This window comes from Typopeltis vanoorti, chromosome 5 (assembly GCF_054136105.1).
Source record: "Typopeltis vanoorti isolate ZY-2024b chromosome 5, IOZ_Tvanoo_1.0, whole genome shotgun sequence".
Classification (NCBI taxonomy): Eukaryota; Metazoa; Arthropoda; class Arachnida; order Uropygi; family Thelyphonidae; genus Typopeltis; species Typopeltis vanoorti.
In genome coordinates, this window is record NC_143553.1 from 28,384,748 (window position 1) to 28,405,544 (window position 20,797).

The 20,797-nt window shown below is 36.5% G+C and overlaps 1 protein-coding gene across 2 annotated transcripts in view; it reads left to right on the plus strand.

Moving 5' to 3' along the window:
• The window catches only part of Rrp5 (Ribosomal RNA Processing 5), a 681,802-nt gene that overhangs the window by 499,138 nt on the left and 161,867 nt on the right, over positions 1-20,797 (plus strand). For both annotated transcript variants that reach the window (XM_090392300.1, XM_090392301.1), the window contains exon 27: positions 12,074-12,286. In XM_090392300.1, coding sequence (XP_090248426.1) covers positions 12,074-12,286 — 213 coding nt within the window. The remainder of the gene's footprint in view (positions 1-12,073; positions 12,287-20,797) is intronic.

A 20,797-nucleotide genomic window follows, 5' to 3' on the forward strand; every position in this document is an offset into this window, starting at 1 on the left:
GGAAACGATAGCCATAAAATGTGACAAAAACTCAATAAATATCCACTGGCCCTACATAATTTCTTAGAGTTGGAAGCTCCATAACATAAAAATTAAGTCATGACTCCGACAAATAGAATGCAACTCAGATACACCAAAGACAGAAACACCAAACCAGCATGACATAGACTCGACTTCCTCCCACGAGCTCTGAAGACGACGCACTGTCGAAATGGCTCACACCTTGTTCTCCCACCCTGATCTTATAAAAAAAGGTTTTTTTTATATTTTATAAAAAAAACTTTTTTATAAAATATAAAAAAGAAGTTCACATACCTCTTGCCTCACCAATAATTCTCCCACACCTCTCAAACCTCACTTTTCCAAACCCCACCCATTCAATCATACTTCCTTCCTTCAACAGTGAATGTATATTGATATATGCTGGAATGCCACTGAAAAAGAAGACAGCCAGCAACATCCTACAAAAGGTATGTCCATATATATATATATATATATATTATATATCATCATCAAATTCCTGACATGTACCCTCAAGGGGTGTACATGTCACGAATGTAGTACTATATTTCATGTAGTACTACATGAAAATTTTACATCATTACTAACTTCCTATCTACAATTTCCCTCAAAATCAGTCTGTTACTTCAAGATTCCAACAGTATCAGATCTTATATTTCTATCGTCTAAGACACTTTGTACCATATCAATCCACCTATATCTTGGTCTTCCTCTGGGTCGTTAGAGAACACTTGTTTTGCTAATCTTTCCTCGCCCATCCTGTTTAAGTGACCAGTGACCATACCACCTCAGATTAGCTCTGCTAACCCATTCCTGGATGCTGCAAGGTCAAGTTCTTTCCTAATATCCTTGTTTTTAATATGATATTGCCATTGATGCCATCTGTTCATGCCTCTAATCTTTCTAAGGACTCTCATATCTGCGGTCTCTAGTCTTTCGTCAAGTGTTTTACTTCTAACCCACCTCTCAGATCCATAAGTTAAAACTGGTTTGAACACTGTCTTGTATACAGCTGATTTAGTGTTCCAACTAATTTCTCTCTTATTCCATATGTATTTATTCAATTGACTGCCTACCATACCAGCTTTGTTGATTCTGTTGTCTATTTCCATATTTAATTTACCATCTTCACTAAAAATCGTGCCTAAGTAGCTGAAATGTTTTACTTGTTCCACAGATTCCCCGTTCACAACACAGTTGACATTTTCAACAATTCTGCCTATTTTCATTATCTTTGTCTTTTTAATGCTGACCTTCATACCTTTTTAATGCTGACCTGACCATATCTATTACAACAGTTATTCAATTTAGTCATGGAATCTTGCAAACTTGAAGCAGATTTATTTAGAAGTATAACATCGTCTGAATAAAGCAAAGAGCTGACATTAACATCTCCAATTTTTATATCATGTTTAATACCACTTTCCTTCATAATGCGATCCATATAGATAATGAATAACAGAGGGGATAATGTACATCCTTTTCTCACACCAGATTTAACATTAAACCATCTTCCTGTACTTCATTCAATTCTAACTGCTGACTTGCAACTCAAATAAAGACATAAGTATTGCTTGATATAATGCCCCATTGACACCATATAACTGCAGCGTATTGAATAGCTTCTCTCTTGGCACCTTGTCATATGCCTTTTCCAGATCAACAAAACTTAAATACAGATCTTTGTTATATTCCCATGCTTTCTCAACTATTTGTCGTAAAGTTAAGATCTCATCCTGACAGCCTCTATTTGGCCTGAATCCAGCTTGTTCTTCACCAAGCTTTTCTTCCACAATTCTTCTCAACCATTTCTCAAGTATGCTTGCATAGATTTTGCCAGGAACACTCAATAGGGAAATACCTCTGTAATTCTCACATTCAGTTTTATTTCCCTTTTTATATATGGGTACTATTAGAGTTCTATGGAAATTCGTCCCTCTGTCCAGGCTTTCTGAACTATGCAGCGGCCACTGTAAGACTTTTATACCACCATATTTCGCCATTTCTGGTTGAATATCATCTACTCCTGCTGTCTTTCCACATTTCAAGCCTTTGATGGCTTTTTCTACTTCAAGTATGGATATGTATTCCTGACTGTATGCCTGTTGAATGTTTTTTACCACTGTACTATCACTGCTTGTTTGATTTAACAATTTTTCAAAGTAATTACTCCATACTTCAAGGATATCTTTTTCTCCTTTTTTCATGTAACCTTTATCATCTCTAACTCATTTTACAGCAGTATTTCTTCCATTTCTGAACTTCTTCAACGACCTCCAGAATATCTTGCCACCGTCTTGATATTTCTTTTCTAAGTTCTTACCAAAGTCTTCCCATTTCTTTTGTTTAGCTAGTTTTACAAAGTGTTTAGCTTTCTTACATTTGTGTCTGTATCTGTAAGAGCACAAGCTGACTTTTTTTGCCAGGTACTTTTGATATACTTTCTTCGTTTAATTCACTTCCTCTTTAACTTCCTGTGTCCACCATGGAGCTCTGATTTTTTTATCCTTGCAGACAACCCTACCACATGTCTCTCTGGCTGAAACAATCAATGTTTTCTTTCAGGGCTTGCTACTGAAACTCCAAGCTTTGGTTCCTGTTTTCAAACTCTTTCATTTTTTTTGAATAATGTTTGTGTGTTTTAGTCTACAGTTTACATCTGAGAGCTGCTCAACTTTTATTTGCTTTAAAACTTTCTTACATGTTCATCTTTGCAATGTGAAAATCAGTTTTATCCTGTTCAAGACTAAACGATGTTCACTTCCAAATTCAAATCCTCTGTACACTCTAATGTCCTGCACTAGAGAGTAAACATCACTATATAGTCTATGAGGATTTTCTTATTCCTTGCCTCTTCTTTCCATGTGAATTTTTTTACACACTTTTATGTTGGAACATGGTGTTAGTAATAACCAATTCATGTCCTGAGAAGAAATCCAACAGGTATTTACCATTATTATTAGCTTTGCTGTTTTCTCCAAATTTCCCACAACATTTTTGTATTTCTGACAATCATTTCCTACTGTGCTATTTAGATCCCCAACAAGGACCAACTTTTCCTTTTTGATTGTATCATTTGCTTTCTCTATAGCCTCATAAAATTTCTCCACTTCTACCTTAGTAGAGCCTTCTGTGGTACCATAGGCACAAATAAGTCTCATTGTCCAGTTACTCATTCTGAAATTTGCCCACATCACTCTACTTGATATTGTTTGCCATTAAAGAAGATTAGCCTTGTATTTTGTGTTCAATACTATAGCTACACCTTCATTTCCTTGATTATCATTGCCTGAATATAACATTTTTTATTTGTTGCTCTGAAAATTCTCACTAGATTTTGTCTTTTTTCAGTCATCCCTGTTATGTCAATCTGGTACTTATCCAATTCCTGAACTAGTTCCATTTCTTTGCCATTCAAGCTTCTTATGTTGATAGTACCGATCATGAACTCTGTCGATGAATTAAGGTGTGTTTCAGGATTTGTTCCAGTAGCTGACTTTTTGCTATTCGCCCTGGTTCCCTGGCGAAGACAACGGGGGCCTTGTTTAAACCGGGCAATGCCCCAGCCAACTTGAAATTCTCTCATGTTATACCATCATTTTTTTACTTTGCTTTATTTTAAACATCACTTATATATCATATATACAATATACTTGGTCACATGCATCACCGCATGTTCACCACAATTCAAAACACAAATGTTAATTCTACTGTATTTTTAGCCTTATTTATTCCCACACATGAAAAAGCAGAAGGCACCTATAGCAAATAAGTGCTACGTCTGGGAAGGGGTCGGGTAGGAGTAATCTGTTGATATTCTTCTTGAACTACTTGAGTTTGCAGTCCTTTGCAAATGCTTAACAGCGGAGACTCTTCCAAATGAGGTAGATGGAATGAAAGATGACTTGAAGTAGCATATTTGATGAGTATGCAGTTCGACTGTGAAGGGATGTTGAGCAGCTGTTGCTGGAGTTCATGTAGATCTTACAGAAAATAGAGGCGTAATGGATGCTAGTTTTGCTGAACGGTAAACGTGGAAATAGCTGTAGAAGAATCTGTCTAAAAATGTGTGAATTAATGAACTGAACTGTCCTTTTCTGAATAGCATCAATAGGGAGGTGTTAGGTGCACCACCTCAAACATGAGAGATGTATTCAAGTTTGGCAGAATTGGGGATTTATACAGAGTAAGCAGAAAAGGTTGCCAAATTTTTTTGGAAGCTGATGATGCTATAGAAGTGATATGATTATGCAGGGTTTGGAGTAAAAGTTAGTCATATGTAAGGTTATAAAATGTCCAAGGAATCTAGTTCAGTCATTCATATTTAAAGCTTAAAACACTTCTTCCATAACTGCCAACAGTTATTCAGTGCATGGGATGAGAATTAAAAATCTTAGATTTGCAGATGACATTGTTATTATTGAAGAAGATGAAAGAGAACTACAAAAAACATTGAAACTGTTAAATGAGGAAGGGAAAAGATTTGGACTTGTTATGAACTTGGAAAAATCAAAGGCACCAAATGCCATGTATTTGGTGAGAAGAACATGAACCAGAAGATATAAGTGGATGGAATTGATATAGAAAATGTAGAACAATTCACATATTATTACTATTATTACGGGCAACTCCAGGGAGTCACTAGACTCATCGAGGGAGGCCCCAAATCATATTCATAACAACTGTTTGACATTCATACAGTATCTATCATACCTCGCCTTAAACTCATTCACTGTCACAGCATCCACCACAGACTCAGGGAGCGCATTCCACTCATTCACTACTCTAAAAGTAAAGAACCCAGCTCTAACACCTTTACTAACCACACTTTTGCCCAGTTTCCATGGATGTCCCCTAGTCCTCCCACAACCAGCCCTGTTCTCAAAAATATCTTCTGAATTAATTTTATAGAAACCCTTCAGTAATTTGAATGTCTCAATCATATCTCCCCTCCTCCGCCTATCAACCAATTTTTGCAACCCACAAATCCTCAACCTGTTCTCATACGGTTCATTCCACAGACCTGCTATCATCTTGGTCACTCGCCTCTGGATCCTCTCCACCTCCTCCCCATCAAGAAGAAACCTAGGTGACCAAATCTGAGCACAGTAGTCTAGATGGGGTCTTATCAAGGCTCGATAGAGAGGAACAATAACCTGCTTGTCTCTGCTGGTCAACGTATTCTTCAGCAACCAAGTGATTTGATGAGCTGTTTTGGTCACTTTTGCAATGTGTCCCCTAAATTTCAATTCCTTATCTACCAACACTCCTAAATCTCATGCCTCATCAATTTCCTGGAGCAGGGTTCCACCAATGCAGTAAACTGCCGCCAATCTTTTCACCCCAAAATGCATAACCTTACATTTTCCCACATTAAACTGACATCCATTCTCCTTAGCCCAGACCTCCAATCTATCCAAAGCATCCTGCAAAATTTTGACGTCATCTTCATTCACTATTGCCCTACCCAACTTCGCATCATCCGCAAACAAATGAACTGTTCCTCTCAGATCATTTCCTATATCATTTATGAACAAATTAAACAGCAGTGGTCCAAGAACAGATCCTTGTGGCACACCACTAGTCACAGGCCGTCTTGTGGACTCTACTCCCGAGTAAACCACTCTCTGATATCTCTCCGTCAACCACCCTCCTATCCATCTCACCAACCCTATGTCCATTCCCATATGCTGCAATTTACTGATTAGAATTCCATGTGGAATCCTGTCAAAGGCCTTGGCAAGGTCCAGTAGAATCACCGTAAACCCATTACCCTTATCCAGTTCAGCCGTCACTGTGTTATAATACGTGAGCAAGTTTCTGAGGCATGACCTACCCTTCACAAAACCATGCTGTCCCCGATACAGTATCCCATTTTCTTCTATCCAATCTTGTATTTTTCTCTTGACTATTTTCTCTAAGACCTTGACAATGATTCCTGATATGCTAATCGGTCGGTAATTTACAACAGCAGTCTTGGAACCACCTTTATGCAGTGGAACTATTTTCCCCTCTTTCCACCCGCTCGGGACTAACCCAGACCCGAGACTCAAATTAAACAAAATGGTCAAGGGTACTGACAATTCTTTAGCTGCTTCTCGTACAACACGAGCTGGTATACCATCCAATCCCACAGATGTATTGACATTGAGGTTATGCAATAGACTACTCACCTCCACTTCATTAACCACAATTCCCGTATAATCTACTGGTTTATTCGTTTCTGCAATGTCACCACCTGGATGATATACTTTTGCAAAGTGCTCACTCAGTAACTCCACTATCTCAACTGATTCAGTTACCTCCCTACCATCGGCATTCTTTAAAATCAATCTGTCATGTACATTTTTCCTTTTACTTGCTACATATCTAAAAAACTGTTTAGGATTCTCTTTAGCCTGCATGGCCAATGTTCTTTCGTAATCCTTTTTTGCTTTTCTTACCACACTCGTCACCCTTCTGGCCTGCGCTTTATACCGTTCATGTGCCTGCCGGTCACCCTTCTCCTTAAATTCCCTCCATAGTTGTTTCTTTTTTTGCAACTCAAGCTTAATGGTGTTATTCATCCATTTAACCCCTACTTGATTTATTATTCGGACTCTAGGTATACAGTCAGCCATTGCTTCATGCAAGCACTTCTTAACTACCTCCCATGCACTACCAACTTCTAGTCCTTGCAGTTGTACATGCCATGGCACTGAACCAATCAAACTCCTAAGCTTGTCATACTTTCCTGCCCGATAATTCCACATGTACCCTGTCTTAATTGAAAATTCTACACCTTTAGCCACCTCCCAAGTTAAGACCCTATGATCACTCTCACCGATTGGTGGCAATGTGGTCATATTTGTTACAGCCAAATCCTCAGATGTAATTACTAGGTCAAGCACTCTCTGACCCCTAGTATTTTCCATTACATGCTGTCGCAGATAGTTATCCCTTAATAACCGCATAAAATCCAGTTCCTTCCTCCCGTGTGTCCTCTCCTCACTCCAATCAATGCGACCATAGTTGAAATCTCCCATAATAATCACCCTCCTTCCACCCATTTCTTCTATTTGCTTGTGCATACTGTCACCACCATCTTTTCCATCACCTGGTCTATAGCAGCACCCAATTGTATATTTAGTTCTGCTAGCCACAATCTCACACCAAATGGCCTCAAATGTGCTCTTTTCTGTATCCTGCAATTCAACTTCTATTCTCCTTGGCTGGAGCTCATCAGCTATCATCAACAATACTCCTCCCCCCATTTTATTCTCTCTGTCATTCCTGAACACACTATACCCATCACATTCAATCCCACTAGTTATATCATCTACAGTCAGCCATGTTTCACTAATACCTATAACCTGTGGTCTGGTAGTGCCAACCATGGCCAAAAACTCTTCCTTCTTGTTCCTAATACTCCTGGTATTAGTGTACATGAATTTAAGACCCCTATTAGCCCCAACCCTACCTTGATGCCTTATATTAACTATCCCACTCTGATTTGTTGTCCTTATTTGCTCTGGCATATTATATTCATTCTTACATTCAACTGCCTCCATAAGGACTGTATCTCTACCCCCCCCCCCCCTAACAAATCTAGTTTCCCTGAATTTGCACATCCACTACATTCAGCAACACTTTCTCAAGTCTTCTTACACCGTAACCATTCAAATGCAAGCCATCCATCTTATATAGATCCTTTCGCCCATCAAACTCACTCCACACATCCACAAATTCCACACCACTCATCATACATAACCCATGCATAAAGTCATTTGCAATTATAGCCCTCCTTTTAAACATTTCACTGTCATACCGTGGCAAAAGACTAATCATTCTAACTCTCTCACTCTTTTCTTTTGCTACCTCAAACAATTCATTCAGGTCTTCTATCATTTCCATTTTATCTCCTTTCAAATCATTCGTACCTGCCACAACAATCATTTCTTTCACCTTTTCCTTTTGCTCTCTAATAGACGCAGTTATGTCCTTTATGGTAGCACCAGGTTGGTACGATTTTGTCAAATCCTCTACTAACACACCTCGTACTAACGAGTCTCCATACAGCACTCTATCCTTCATTTTGTTCATGTTCACATTCATACGTCTATTTTTCCTGTCATACTTTTTATTATTGGTTGGTTCATTCAGTCTACTTTTGTTCATGCACTCTAGCTGCTGTTTTGCTCTTTCTATCGCACTATTCAACAACGCGATCTCACTCAATGCATCTATCTCATCTTTTTTGTTCTCTGAGAAACCATTTATACTATCATTCACACTTTCTACATTCACACTCTCACAATTTTCATGTACAACCTTGCCGTTTCTTGTCATATCCCTATTTCCTTCATTCTGAAGGTTGACAAAAATATCACACTCACGATCCGAATTACACTTCAATTCCGCATTCTCCCTACATTTTCTACACATATTCAATCCTTTATCATCATCTAACCACACTCCGACCGCACTCCGCAAACCTTACATTTCACAGCTAGTACACTGACTCATTTCTTTTATGCTACCGTTCTTTGATAACGATGGCAAACCTTCATTACTGGCCGCCATTTTCCTACGCACAGGTGCCATATTTATCTGTAACGTGTTTTGTCAAATTAAACGTTATAACACACCAAAAATAGACGCACTAAAATACGCAAGGCAAACAAAACAAAACTACACAATATTAAGTAATTTGTATCGATAACTGAAAATGATACTTATCTTATCTGGAGCTTGCACGTACACTACTCATTACGAATTCATCTAGCGGCGACTTCCCGACATAGATTATGTTATAAAACACTTTAGTACACTAACCACGTTAATAAAGCTCTAATAATATACCAAAATTAAACACTTAAGTCCATTAAATTGAATCCAAAACTCCAATAATTCAACAAAAAACACAAATCTCTCAGGAGCTTTCTGATAGCACGTCCATTCACCAGCTAGCCTCCACACCACCCTCTATTTAGGAAGTAAAATGACATATTATTTGGACTGTAAAAAAGAAATAAAGATTAGGATTGCGTAGGGAAGAACAAATCTGAAGGCCATGGATAACATCTGGAAAAGTAAAGTGATCAGCCTGCAAATGAAACCAAGAGTACTGGAAACATGCATCTTTAGCGGTGAATCTGTATGAATTCAGTATGAATCTGAAACGTGGGTAATAAATAAGGAATCAAGAAAAAGAATTTTGGCATTTGAAAGAACTTCTTATAGGAAGATACATTCAAGGAATAGGATGGGTACAGAAAGTCACAAATGAAGAGCTCTATCGGAAGATACAACCAAAGGAGAATCTAATGCAGAAGATTATTATCCATTTAGGAAGTTGCAAGTATTTGGACACATCTGCAGAATGAGTAAGGACTGTAAGATAAAGACATTCATGTTTGGTATTATGGACGGTGTAAACAGAAGAGGTAGACCATACAGAGAATGGATAGATGACATAAAGGACTGCTGTGGAATAGGTGTACAGAAACTACGATGCTGTGCACTGGACAAAGAAAGGTGGAAGAAGATAGTGAAGGAGGCATTGGACACCAATGGGCAGTGAGCCCATAGTTTGTGATGATGAAGATAGTGTTGTGTTAAAATCCAAACAAGATAATCAACAGACATTCTGACCTTCAAAACAATGATCCTTCAATTAACTGACACTTGCATGTCAGCCGCCTTCTGATAGAACAACATGTAATTTTACTTCTTTTATCTAACCATCAATTGTCAGAACTTGCTGTTCTGAATAATTGAAAGAATAAATGGTAGATTACTATGGAAAATTGCTAAATGAAATAGGAAGTGATAGAAAATATTCAACAGGAATGCATCAGGAGTATATGTCGTGCTTCTGAAAAATGTTGAAAGGGAGCTGAAATAGATTATATATTCAACCAGAAATGCTCAAGTATAGCATTAAAGTTTGATAGTGGCTACAGTGCATACTTCAGAAGTTCTAGTCAGAAATTTAAATTCTAGATGATTGGAGTAGAGCTTTCATAGTTCAGTTCCCATATGTCAAAAGGGAAATGAAAATAATAAAATGAATGTGAGGAGTACAGATGAATTTCCCTATTGAGCATTCGATATGAGACTTATGCAAGCATACTTTAGAAGCAAAGGAAATTGTGGGCATAAAACTTGCAAGCTGAGCTCAGTTCAAATATCTGTTGTCAGAAACAGATATCATTTAAATAGTTGAGGAACATAACAAAGGTTTGTACTTAAATTCTGCAGATCTAGAAAAGGCATATGAGAAGTGCAAGAAAAAGAAAATCTGTTCAAAATGTTATATATATGGAGTATGAAGGACATTATATCAAGCAGTATATAGTGTAATATATATACTTAAGCTTATATTTAAGCTGCAAGTCATCAGTTAGAATTGAAGGAGGTACAGAAAGATGGTTGGATGTAAAATCAGGTGTGAGAGAAGATTGCTCATTATATCTGCTGTTATTCATCATCATCTGTAAAGAGATCATATTATGAAAGAAAGTGGTATAAAACCCAATATCAGAATTGGAGATATTCAATGAACAACCCTTTTGCTGTATGCAGATGATAGATGCTATACTCTTAAATTATCTGGTACAAGTCTTTGACTAAATTGAATATGCCATCACAAATCTCTCATGAATTTCAGTGTAAAAGACAAAAACTGTTAAAATTAGGCAGGAGATGTAAAATATCAATTACACAGAACAAGGGGGTAGTTTTGGCTGTTTAGGCATAATTGTTTGTTAAAATGCAAATTAATATGGAAATAGACAATATAGTGATCAGAACTGATGTGCTTTAAAGCAGTTGTATAAATGTATAAGAAATTGACTAATTTCTGTCTTATTAGACAGAAATTAGCCAATGTGCTATACTAGCAGTATACAAGATATGTTCTGTTTTAACTTGTAAATCTAAAAGTTGGGTGAGAAATAAAATAGTTGGTCAAAGGCCACATATAAAAATGTTTTGAGAAAAATTAGAGCAGTGAACATGCGAATAATATTTAAAAAATTGTGACAGGAATAACCATGATATCATTAGCATTCAAGAATGAGCAAAGATAATCTAAAAGTATGGTCGCTTAAACAGAATGGGAATAACTACCCAGACCGGTTTCGACCTTTATTGAATGTTCAAGTACAGGTCAAACTCCAAAAACTCAGCATTGTTACTCTCAGTAACATGCTCACCCTGCCACTGAGAAGAACTCTCAGAGTTGGCTCTACCCTGTGGCAAGCTCACCCCACCACCGAGCAGAGCCGCTCATATGTCATCTGAGGAGTAACAGCAACAGCCATGCCTCAGTTAACTTCATGGGCTACAGCATTGCCATTCATTATCCTCCCACCCCACCCACCCAGGAATGATGAATGGCAATGCTGTAGCCCATGAAGTTTTAACTGAGGCTCGGGCTGTTGCTGTCACCCAGGTCCTGGGCGGGGAGGGGGTAATGAATGGCAATGCTGTAGCCCATGAAGTTAACTGAGGCACGGCCGGTGGCATGAGTCTGCCACTGGGTAGAGCCAACTCTGAGAGTTCTTCTCAGTGGCAGGATGAGCCTGTTACTGAGGTGAACAACACTGAGTTTTTGGAGTTTGACCTGTACTTGAACATTCAATAAAGGTTGAAACCGGCTGGGTAGTGGTCCTTCCCTTAATGCATAGCATTATACATGTCTGCAAGGAGATGTGCTTTGCATTATGGGAGATACTAAGACAAGGAGTGATGAGAGCTTGGTCCACCTTTACCACAAGTTGCCTCAGTCCTGAAGATACTTGAGGCACACACTTTGTTTGCTTACACTTGGATTAAACTAAATTTATTATAGTCTAACCAAGCAAAAAAAAAAAAAAAACTTCCAACATGTTTAGTATTATCATAATACAACATATACACCCCCCCCCTTTTTTTTTTTTTTTAAATAATGGTAGTTATCAGAAATTTGATATTGGTGATACTGAGAGAGAGACTTTTCTAAATTTACTCTTTAAATTAAGTTTTGGTAATCAAGTTTATTAATTTAGTACTTATATTTTGTTTTCAGGGAACAAATCCACTTAAGCAATATTTTCCAGGACAGCATATAGAAGTTTTGCTTATTGGACTGCGATATGCTAAAACAAAGCATTTTCTTCACTTTAGTCATCGCCGTTTTCATGTTTATGCAGAATGCAGTCTTTGTGAATGTCATTCTAAGTCATTTGACAATCCAAGAACATTTTCTGTTGGTGAAGAATTAACTGGATTTGTGAAATCAGTATGTATTTTTATTTTATCAATTGCAAAAATTATTATGCTGGTATGAGTGTGATAAGTATGTACACATGTTGAACAAAAGAAAGACAAAATAATAAAAAAATAGCTGCATTATAATACCTAGATTCTCTAAAATTCACATAGCTGATACTGCTCTGAAGCTATCATATATATATATATATATACAGGGTGTTCGGGATAAATTTGACAGTTTCGTAAGGAAAAAGAAAATCTTCTTTGTATCTATTAAATTTAATGAATTGACAAAAAAACATTACAGGCAGAGTTAATTACAATACTATCAACAAGATTTACTCAAAATAACCACCATTAGCATCGATCACAGCTTCAATTCTGCTTCGGAACCTCGAACAAGCTGATGCTACAGTCTCCCTGGGAAGGGCCGCAAAAACTGTTTTAATTTTATCCATTAACTGGGCTTTTGTATTACTGGAAGTGCGATTGGTGTCTTTTTCAACTGCGCCCCATACAAAATAATCCATGGGGTTAAGGTCTGGGGAGTTTGGAGGCCAAACATTTGGACTGGTGAAGTCGTAGAAATTTTCAGACAACCATTTTTGACTTTTCCCAGAGGTGTGGCAAGGGGCCGAATCCTGCTGCCATACATACGGCCTACCATTGGCTACCCTTGTTATCCAGGGCTTGACTACAGTTAGCAACTCCACGAACAAAGCCCGAATTCCAATGCCAGGGTTCTTCAACACCTGTTCCTGCAGATTTGCGAGGAATTCTGCTGTACGAATGCAATCAGATCGTCTGCTAGGGATCTTTCTTCTTGCTACATCCTCGTAGTCACCATTGCAAGTCTCTAGTTCATGCCTGATTGTTTTTACTGTATTCAGGGAGCATTGGGCAGCAGTCGTAATATCCTTATTTTGATGGCGGGCACAAATCATCATGATACAAGTTATTCTCTTCCATGATTCAGGTGGGTTCCAGCTATCCATCCTTTCTGACATCTTGTATATGAATGAAGAAGGGTCCAAACTTTTAAATGAAGAGAAGTGTGTGTTAATACATGTAACTTATGGAAAAATATAATTAATTATAAATATGTCAAATTTATCCCGAACACCCTGTATATATAGGTAACCCTCGTAAACATGGATGTTAGGTTCCATAGAAATGCCACGTTATATAAATCGCGTTATGCGAAACTCGGATCATATAAAAAACGTAGGGTTATGTTCCAAAATCGTTTTTTTTTTAATTATATAAACAACATATAAGTTAAGAAAACGTATAAACTATGAAACAAATACATAATATAAACTTATAAAAATTACAAATTGTACATAAACTTCATTGCACATAATGCACAAATGTTTTAGGAAAAATAAAATAAAGTGCATATTTTATTCGTCATCACTGTCTTCAAAAATAACATTTCGTACATTTTCATTATTTATGAATGGCCGGACATCATCATCACTTGAAATCTCTTGGACACCATTTGTATAATTCTCATTGCATACTTCAGCTGGTTTAGTTATCAAGAAGTTAGCAATAAGACCTTGCATACCACTATGCTGCAATTTTTTTTATTAAGTTCATAACATGAAGCTAAACAAATATGTAATTGTCTCACAAATTTTCCGGAGTGCTCCATTCAGGGATTATCATCTGTAAAATAACTTCTCAACTTTCTTGCCAAGTCCAATCCTTCTATCAAGAAGTCCAGTCCTGCTAATTTCTTTAAACTGATGTCTTTAACAGATTCATCACAATCAGAATCTTTGGCAGACCTTTCCCCGCCATTTGGTTAGATGTCACCTATTAATTGCACCAGTTCCTCCTCATTTAAATCTATTTCCCATCAATTATTATCGAGTCCAAAGACTCATCGAGAGAGAGTGTGCCAAGAGCATCGAATGATTGGTTCCCTTCCAACTACTAACTGCACTCAAACTTACTTAACTGAGCCATTAGTAGCAGAGGCTCTACCAATCGACCAACCTTTGAATTCACTAATTTCGTTTTCAGCTATATCGCAAAAGCCTACTAAGTGGCCATTACTATAAAAATAAATATTTTACATAAAAAAACCATTACGTATTGTATATAACTCGCCAGAAAATAAAGTGTTCAGCTTGAGATTAACATATGATTTTTCCGAGGATGGTCTGAAAAGTTCTCGGCCTAACAATGAAAAAGAAAATTTATAATTTTAAAATTATTATTTTTCAACATAATCTCCCTTAAGACTAATACACTTATTCCAGCGGTTCTCCAGTGCCATCATCCTGTCCCTGTAATAGTTCTCAGTAAGATCTGCAAAATACCCCTCTACAGCTGCAATCACCTCTTGATTCAAAGAAAAACGCTGACCAGCGAGGAAGCAGTTTTGGTTCTGGGAAGAGATAGAAGTCAGAGGTAGCCAAATCTGGGGAATAGGGTGGATGTTCCAACAATTCATAGTGCAGATCCCTTAATTTTCCCATTGACAAAACACCTTTGTGGGCAGGTGCATTGTTCTGATAAAAGATGATTTTTTTCTTTTTGCAAATCGGGTCTTTTCTCACGAATTTTTTTGTCTAGTCCGGTTAGAAGATCGGAATAGTATTTCCCGGTTATTGTTTTACCCTTTTCAAGATAATTAATCAACAAAATGCCTTTAGCATCCCAAAACACCTATGCCATGACCTTTCCTGCTGATGGAACTGACTTTGTCTTCTTTGGCACTAAACAACCAGCTTCTGCCCACTGTTTTGACTGCTGTTTGGATTCTGGTGTGTAATGGTGAATCCAAGTCTCAACCATAGTAATAAATCGATGCACAAAATCAGTTTTATTCTTGTTAAAATGCTCCAAGTACTGTTCAGAGATTTTCTTGCGAGTGCGTTTTTGATCTGCTGTGAGCAAGCATGGCACCCATCTTACACAAAGCTTTTTCATTTGTAATTCTTCATGCAAAATATATCCTACACGTTCTTTTGAAATGCCTATTGTCTCAACAATTTTACGCACCTTGACTTGCCGGTCATCCAATACCATATCATGCACTTGATATGATTCCTGGTGTTGTTACACTTTTTGGACGTCCTTTACGTGGATCATCTTCAAGGCTGGTACGGCCGCTATACTCAATTTTATCCATTTCAAAGGATACGGACAATACTTTTGCTTCAGACAGCTGTATAAAACAATCTACTTGATAGAATGACTTGCAATTTCACATGGATGCTTATGACAGATGTACCAACTTAGAAACTGACTTTCTTGCCAGAAACGAAGACAATTATCAACAATAAACATTTATAAAACAATAAACAACTGACATATATGCTGCAAAAGAATATTTCTGCTAATATAAATTCGCTACTTATACTACATGCACGATAAGGGCAAACACAAATTTAACGAAGATAAATTTGATTTTTAAGTCGCAAGGTGAAAAATATATGAAAAGATAATGGGTTACTACAATTTGTAGACTGCGTTTTATAAGTACTGCGTTATACAAAGGTTACCTGTATATGATAGATTCAGATGGATAACATTAATGCATAATTGTTACCACTCCAAAAATTACTTTCAATCAATGCAATATAAAAGAAGCATGGGGATCAAAATTTCCTTACCATTCTTTCATTTGTTAAAGGCATAAAAAAAAAAAAATTTCTATTTGAGGGTCATTTTTTTTTTTTTTTTATTATAAAACAGAAATCATATGTTGATTTGATGCTGTGTATGGTTGTTAGTTTCCTAAGAGATTCTGGATGATATGAGCGTTGTAATGACTGGCACACATAATACCTCTGATTGATAAATATATAAAAATTAAATTTAAAGATATTATATACCATATATGAAAAAAAAATTATTCTTAGTTATTCTTACATTGGAGAGCCCTTTTTTATATTTTCATTATGTAGCAATCCCTCGATTAATGCGCTCCCAATTAGTGCGTCATTTTTTTTTTCAATACCCAAGTTCGATTAGTGCACCTATATACATCTTAAAATTAAATGTTAAAGATTTTAAAATTTTTTGATCTATACATTTTTCATGGCTAACCATTTTAAAAAATTGCTCACAAGATGAAATAATTTAGTTATCGATTTGAAACATTTTACAAAGTTATTTTTTAATGGCACACTATAAATTTTTCCAAAAATTTTAGTATGCTCCAAAAAATATGTTCCAAATTTACTGCCAATGCTATGTAAAGCAGACTTATGTCGTCTGCTTTACATATCATTTTGCTGATCATATATATCGTGCATTTGTTTTCCTTACTTTTTTATTTTAAATTATTTTCCTAACCTTTAATCATGAGTAAAAGAATTAGTGAGCAAAAAGAAGTGTGAAAATGATTCAGAAAGTAATCTGATTGGAAGAAAACTGAAATAATAAAGAAAAATGAACAAGGCTAGTCAGAGCAAAGATAGGACAAGAACACAAAAATGGGTGAATCAATTGCTGAATACAAAGAGAAAGGTAAGGCTGCTTAAGTTCATCCTAATCACAGGTGAAGCTGCAATTGCAGATAAGGAGATATCCAGAGATTTTGAAGAAAATTGCGTAAGAAGGGGACTATTGTGATCAACAAATATTTAATCTCGATGAAACCAGCCTTTTTTTGGAAGCGAATGTCTTCCAAGACTTTTCTAACCAAATCAGAGAAATCTCAACCTGGTTATAAAGCTGCAAAATCGAATGAAATTACTGCTAGCAATATGTGAGCCGTTTGGAAGCACATTCTTCCACATTGTGCAAATGATTTTAGAGGCTTTTCAAATGAATCTAAGTTAATTAAATCTCATTCTGAGAAGTTGAGTGATTCTGACCTGCTAAATTTAGATGCTCAGCGGAAAGATCCTGAAGAATATGAAGAAAATTTAATCACTGACAAGCCCAAAGAGGTTTCACAGAAACAATTTGAAAATATTTTTTGTACAATCGAAGTTTTTAAGCAGCAATTCTTAGATACTGACCCTGGTGAAGAGAGAACCAGTAAAATTTGCAGAGGAGGCAATAGGGCAATACCGTCAGTTGTATGAAAAAAAAACAATGCCCTCCAAACTACGTTAGCTCAATTCTTTGTTAAGAAGCAGAATAATAAATTTATATTCTGAATATGTTTTATTGTCTTTCAGCTTCATGGTTTTCCTTTAAGAGTCATGCCCTAATTCTTTTATAAAAAAAACTTAAGGGTCAAATAAAGAAATCCGAGCAGCAAATTATACATTTTCCCATAGGTTACTATATTCGATTAGTGCGTTTTCGATTAATGCACCTGTTTTAAAGAGCACATTAATCGAGGGATTGCTGTATACATTTTTTTTTTTTTATTATTATTATTATTTAGTTTATTTTATTTTTTTTTTGATTGAAGATTAGATTAGATAACAAAACACGCAGTTAATATATCATATTATCTTCAGCAAATTGCACACAACCTACATTTTGAATGCGAAAAAATGAAAAATATGCAAAAGTTGTCACAGTCCTGCAAAGAAACTACTGCACTGGTGGTAGTGGTCATCGGTCTGTGAGGATTTATGTATGAGACCAAGTTGACAACACGAAGGATAACCACTTATGATCATCGAAATGTAAGTTGCTCTGACAACAAAAATGAAAGAAGAAAGAAGTGATAAGATATACTTAGTTTAGCCATAAATACTGTTTCAACTTGAACAGCGCATTAACCTTTAATCTATCAGTAAATCATTTACAGCTTTAAGCACACACAAACCACATGTATTATATATAACGTGCATATAGCAGTACTCAATGTTCAATATGTTCCCCTTTTTGCCCTCACATATCCTCGAAGTCTGGGAGGCCACATATTGATGGCAGCATGCACACCATGCAACAGAAACGCTACCACTTCTTGCTCCAAATCCACCTTCAGGCTGGCGATGCTTGGGGTCGTTTCTTGTAGGCTACTCTCTCAAGCTCCAATTACAATTTGAAGTCCATCAGATTCAGATCAGAACTTCCAGACAGCCAATCAGATTGTGATATGTGGTTGGGTACATTCGCCTCTAATCACTTTTGTGATCCTTGCCTTATGACGAAGGGGCTGAGTCCTAATAGGAAGTCCACTGCATACCATGAAATAAGGTGTTGTTCAGGGGGCCATACCATAGGTTCCAGCACGACTCTTCAATGAAGATCTCCGCATCTGTTAAGAGGATATCTCTGTGTCTGTTGTTCACATACCATTAGTGAAGTGCCTTTGATTTTATCACCATCTGCCATATAAGCTGTGATGTTAGGAAGTGTCCAGTAGAGCAACGATAGGCTCTCATCCCCAAGTCATCAGTTAGTACACGTGGCATCATTCTCCGCAAAACGTTCATCTCTTGCAACATCACTTTCTGCATTCTCACAGGTTCACGATGGAGTTGTGCCTTCACAAGCTATTACATCCTAACGCAGCATGGTCAACCTGTTCTATGGTGGTCAGATACATTTTCTTTATTATTGTAATGGTTGATAGTCTGATACACAAACATCCTACTGCTCCCAAGTGTTTTTATTTGTTGAAAATAACAGGTAGCTGCATTCCAACCTTGTGAAGTGGTATTATACCTACATTGGTCTCATAATATCTCCACTGCATGCTAACCCCTATAGCCAGGCAACTCTCTCTCTACTGATGTGAATGTTGGCTGTGCACTCCAAAACTAACGGAATTGGACTCGTGCGGTTTTGTGGGCAGCACATGGATGTGCAGAAGTTGTAACAGTATTTATGACAAGACTGTGTAGTGTTCCATATTATTGATCTTGTATAATTTATGCTTTGTTGGAAGAAATGTAAGACATTATATGACCATTTATATCCAAATTGAGCTTTCATACTGGAAGAAAGAAGATTATCATAAGGCACACTGTAGCAAAATTATATTATAACAAACTTAGCAAAATTATATTATAACAAACTATAGAAAAGTCCCATAGAATCAATCTGTTTTAATCTTTCTGTCACCAAAAAAAAAAAAAAAAAAAAAAAAAAAAGCTCAAAACCTTCAGTATAGCAAACTGGATTTCCTAGCAGTTAACATCACAAGGCATTGTTTAAAGGTAAAAGCTAGATAAATGGGAGACCTCCACCATAGCTTTGTAAGGAATACAGGGAACTAACATTGTGTCTGATCTAATGTATAATTCTAACTTTCTTGTGATGCACCTTGTTAGGTATTTATCTAGATACTAGATAAATACCTAACAAGAATGAAGATGGCTGGAAATTTGGGATTTAGCTGCCCAAATTGTATTCTTATTGGCCGAAACCAAAATAATATGGAAACAACATGATGCAATTTCATGCCAGGTCGATCATTGTCTGGTTAAACAACGTTCCACTGTTTGCTTCAGAGAACCAGTGGAACACAGTGAAAAATCATCTATTGAAGCAAATGGAAACCCAACTTCAGCGGAATTCAAGATAGGCACCATAAACGTAGAAGCATCGATGGAACTAGCAGAAGTATTGAAGTACCACATTGACATAATAGGTCCTACTGCAAGAAAGAAAACAAAAACTGGTGAGATATTTCTAAATAACAAATAGAAGATGTCATATTCAGGCAGTAATGATCAGGGAAAAGGAGTAGATATACTATTCAACACTAAATGTGAGGATAATCTTGAATGGCTGACATTATGAAATAGAATGATGTGGGCAAAACATCAGAATGGGGGAATAGGACAGTAGGGCCTATTTGTTCCTTTGGTCTCAAAGAAAGTTCTACTAAGGAAGTGGGAACATTTTTCAGGGTATTATATGTCAGCTGATACAAAGAAAAAGTTGGTTTATGTTACAGATCTAAACAGCAGAGTGGGAAATGATTACCAGACATACAGATATGTTTCAGGAAAATTTGGAGAAAGAACAAACTTAATAATAATTTTAAGTATCTCCTGGATTTCTGTTCAGGACATGACAGAGGAAAGTGACATCAAGTGGTTTTGGCACTTCCCAAACCAGGGCTTTTGCATGACTGTCAAAGAAAGACCAAACAGAGCTGTAGCAAAATCCTATAATATGTAGTATAATGAAAGCTGTAATAAAAGAGTTCCATATCAGATTTCTAGAGTAGGGTTTCTAGATAACATAATCCTTAGCCAACCTACAGTATTAAAATGCACAAGAGGTTTATAATATTTTGTGAGTGAAATTCATATAAAAAATACACACATACAAAACAAGCTTGCGTCAAAATTTTCTTCTTAAGTCAATACTGTACTATTTCATACTTTTTTTATAAAAGAACAAAAAACGGTAGGAGGCAGTCTTTTGGTTGCTTAACCTTGTTAAAATATATGAAGCTAAAAAATATAAGACTTATTGTTAAATTGACCATATGTTTAATACGTACGTATGTTCGTACAAATTGCCTACCGGTTTCACTAGTAACTGACTAGCTTTCTCAAGCCTTGCACAGTACAAAAAATGGTAAATGCAAAAAAGGTTTAAGAATACAAAAAAACGTTAGTACCTGTTATGTAGCTAAAGTAACACGTTCGCGTGA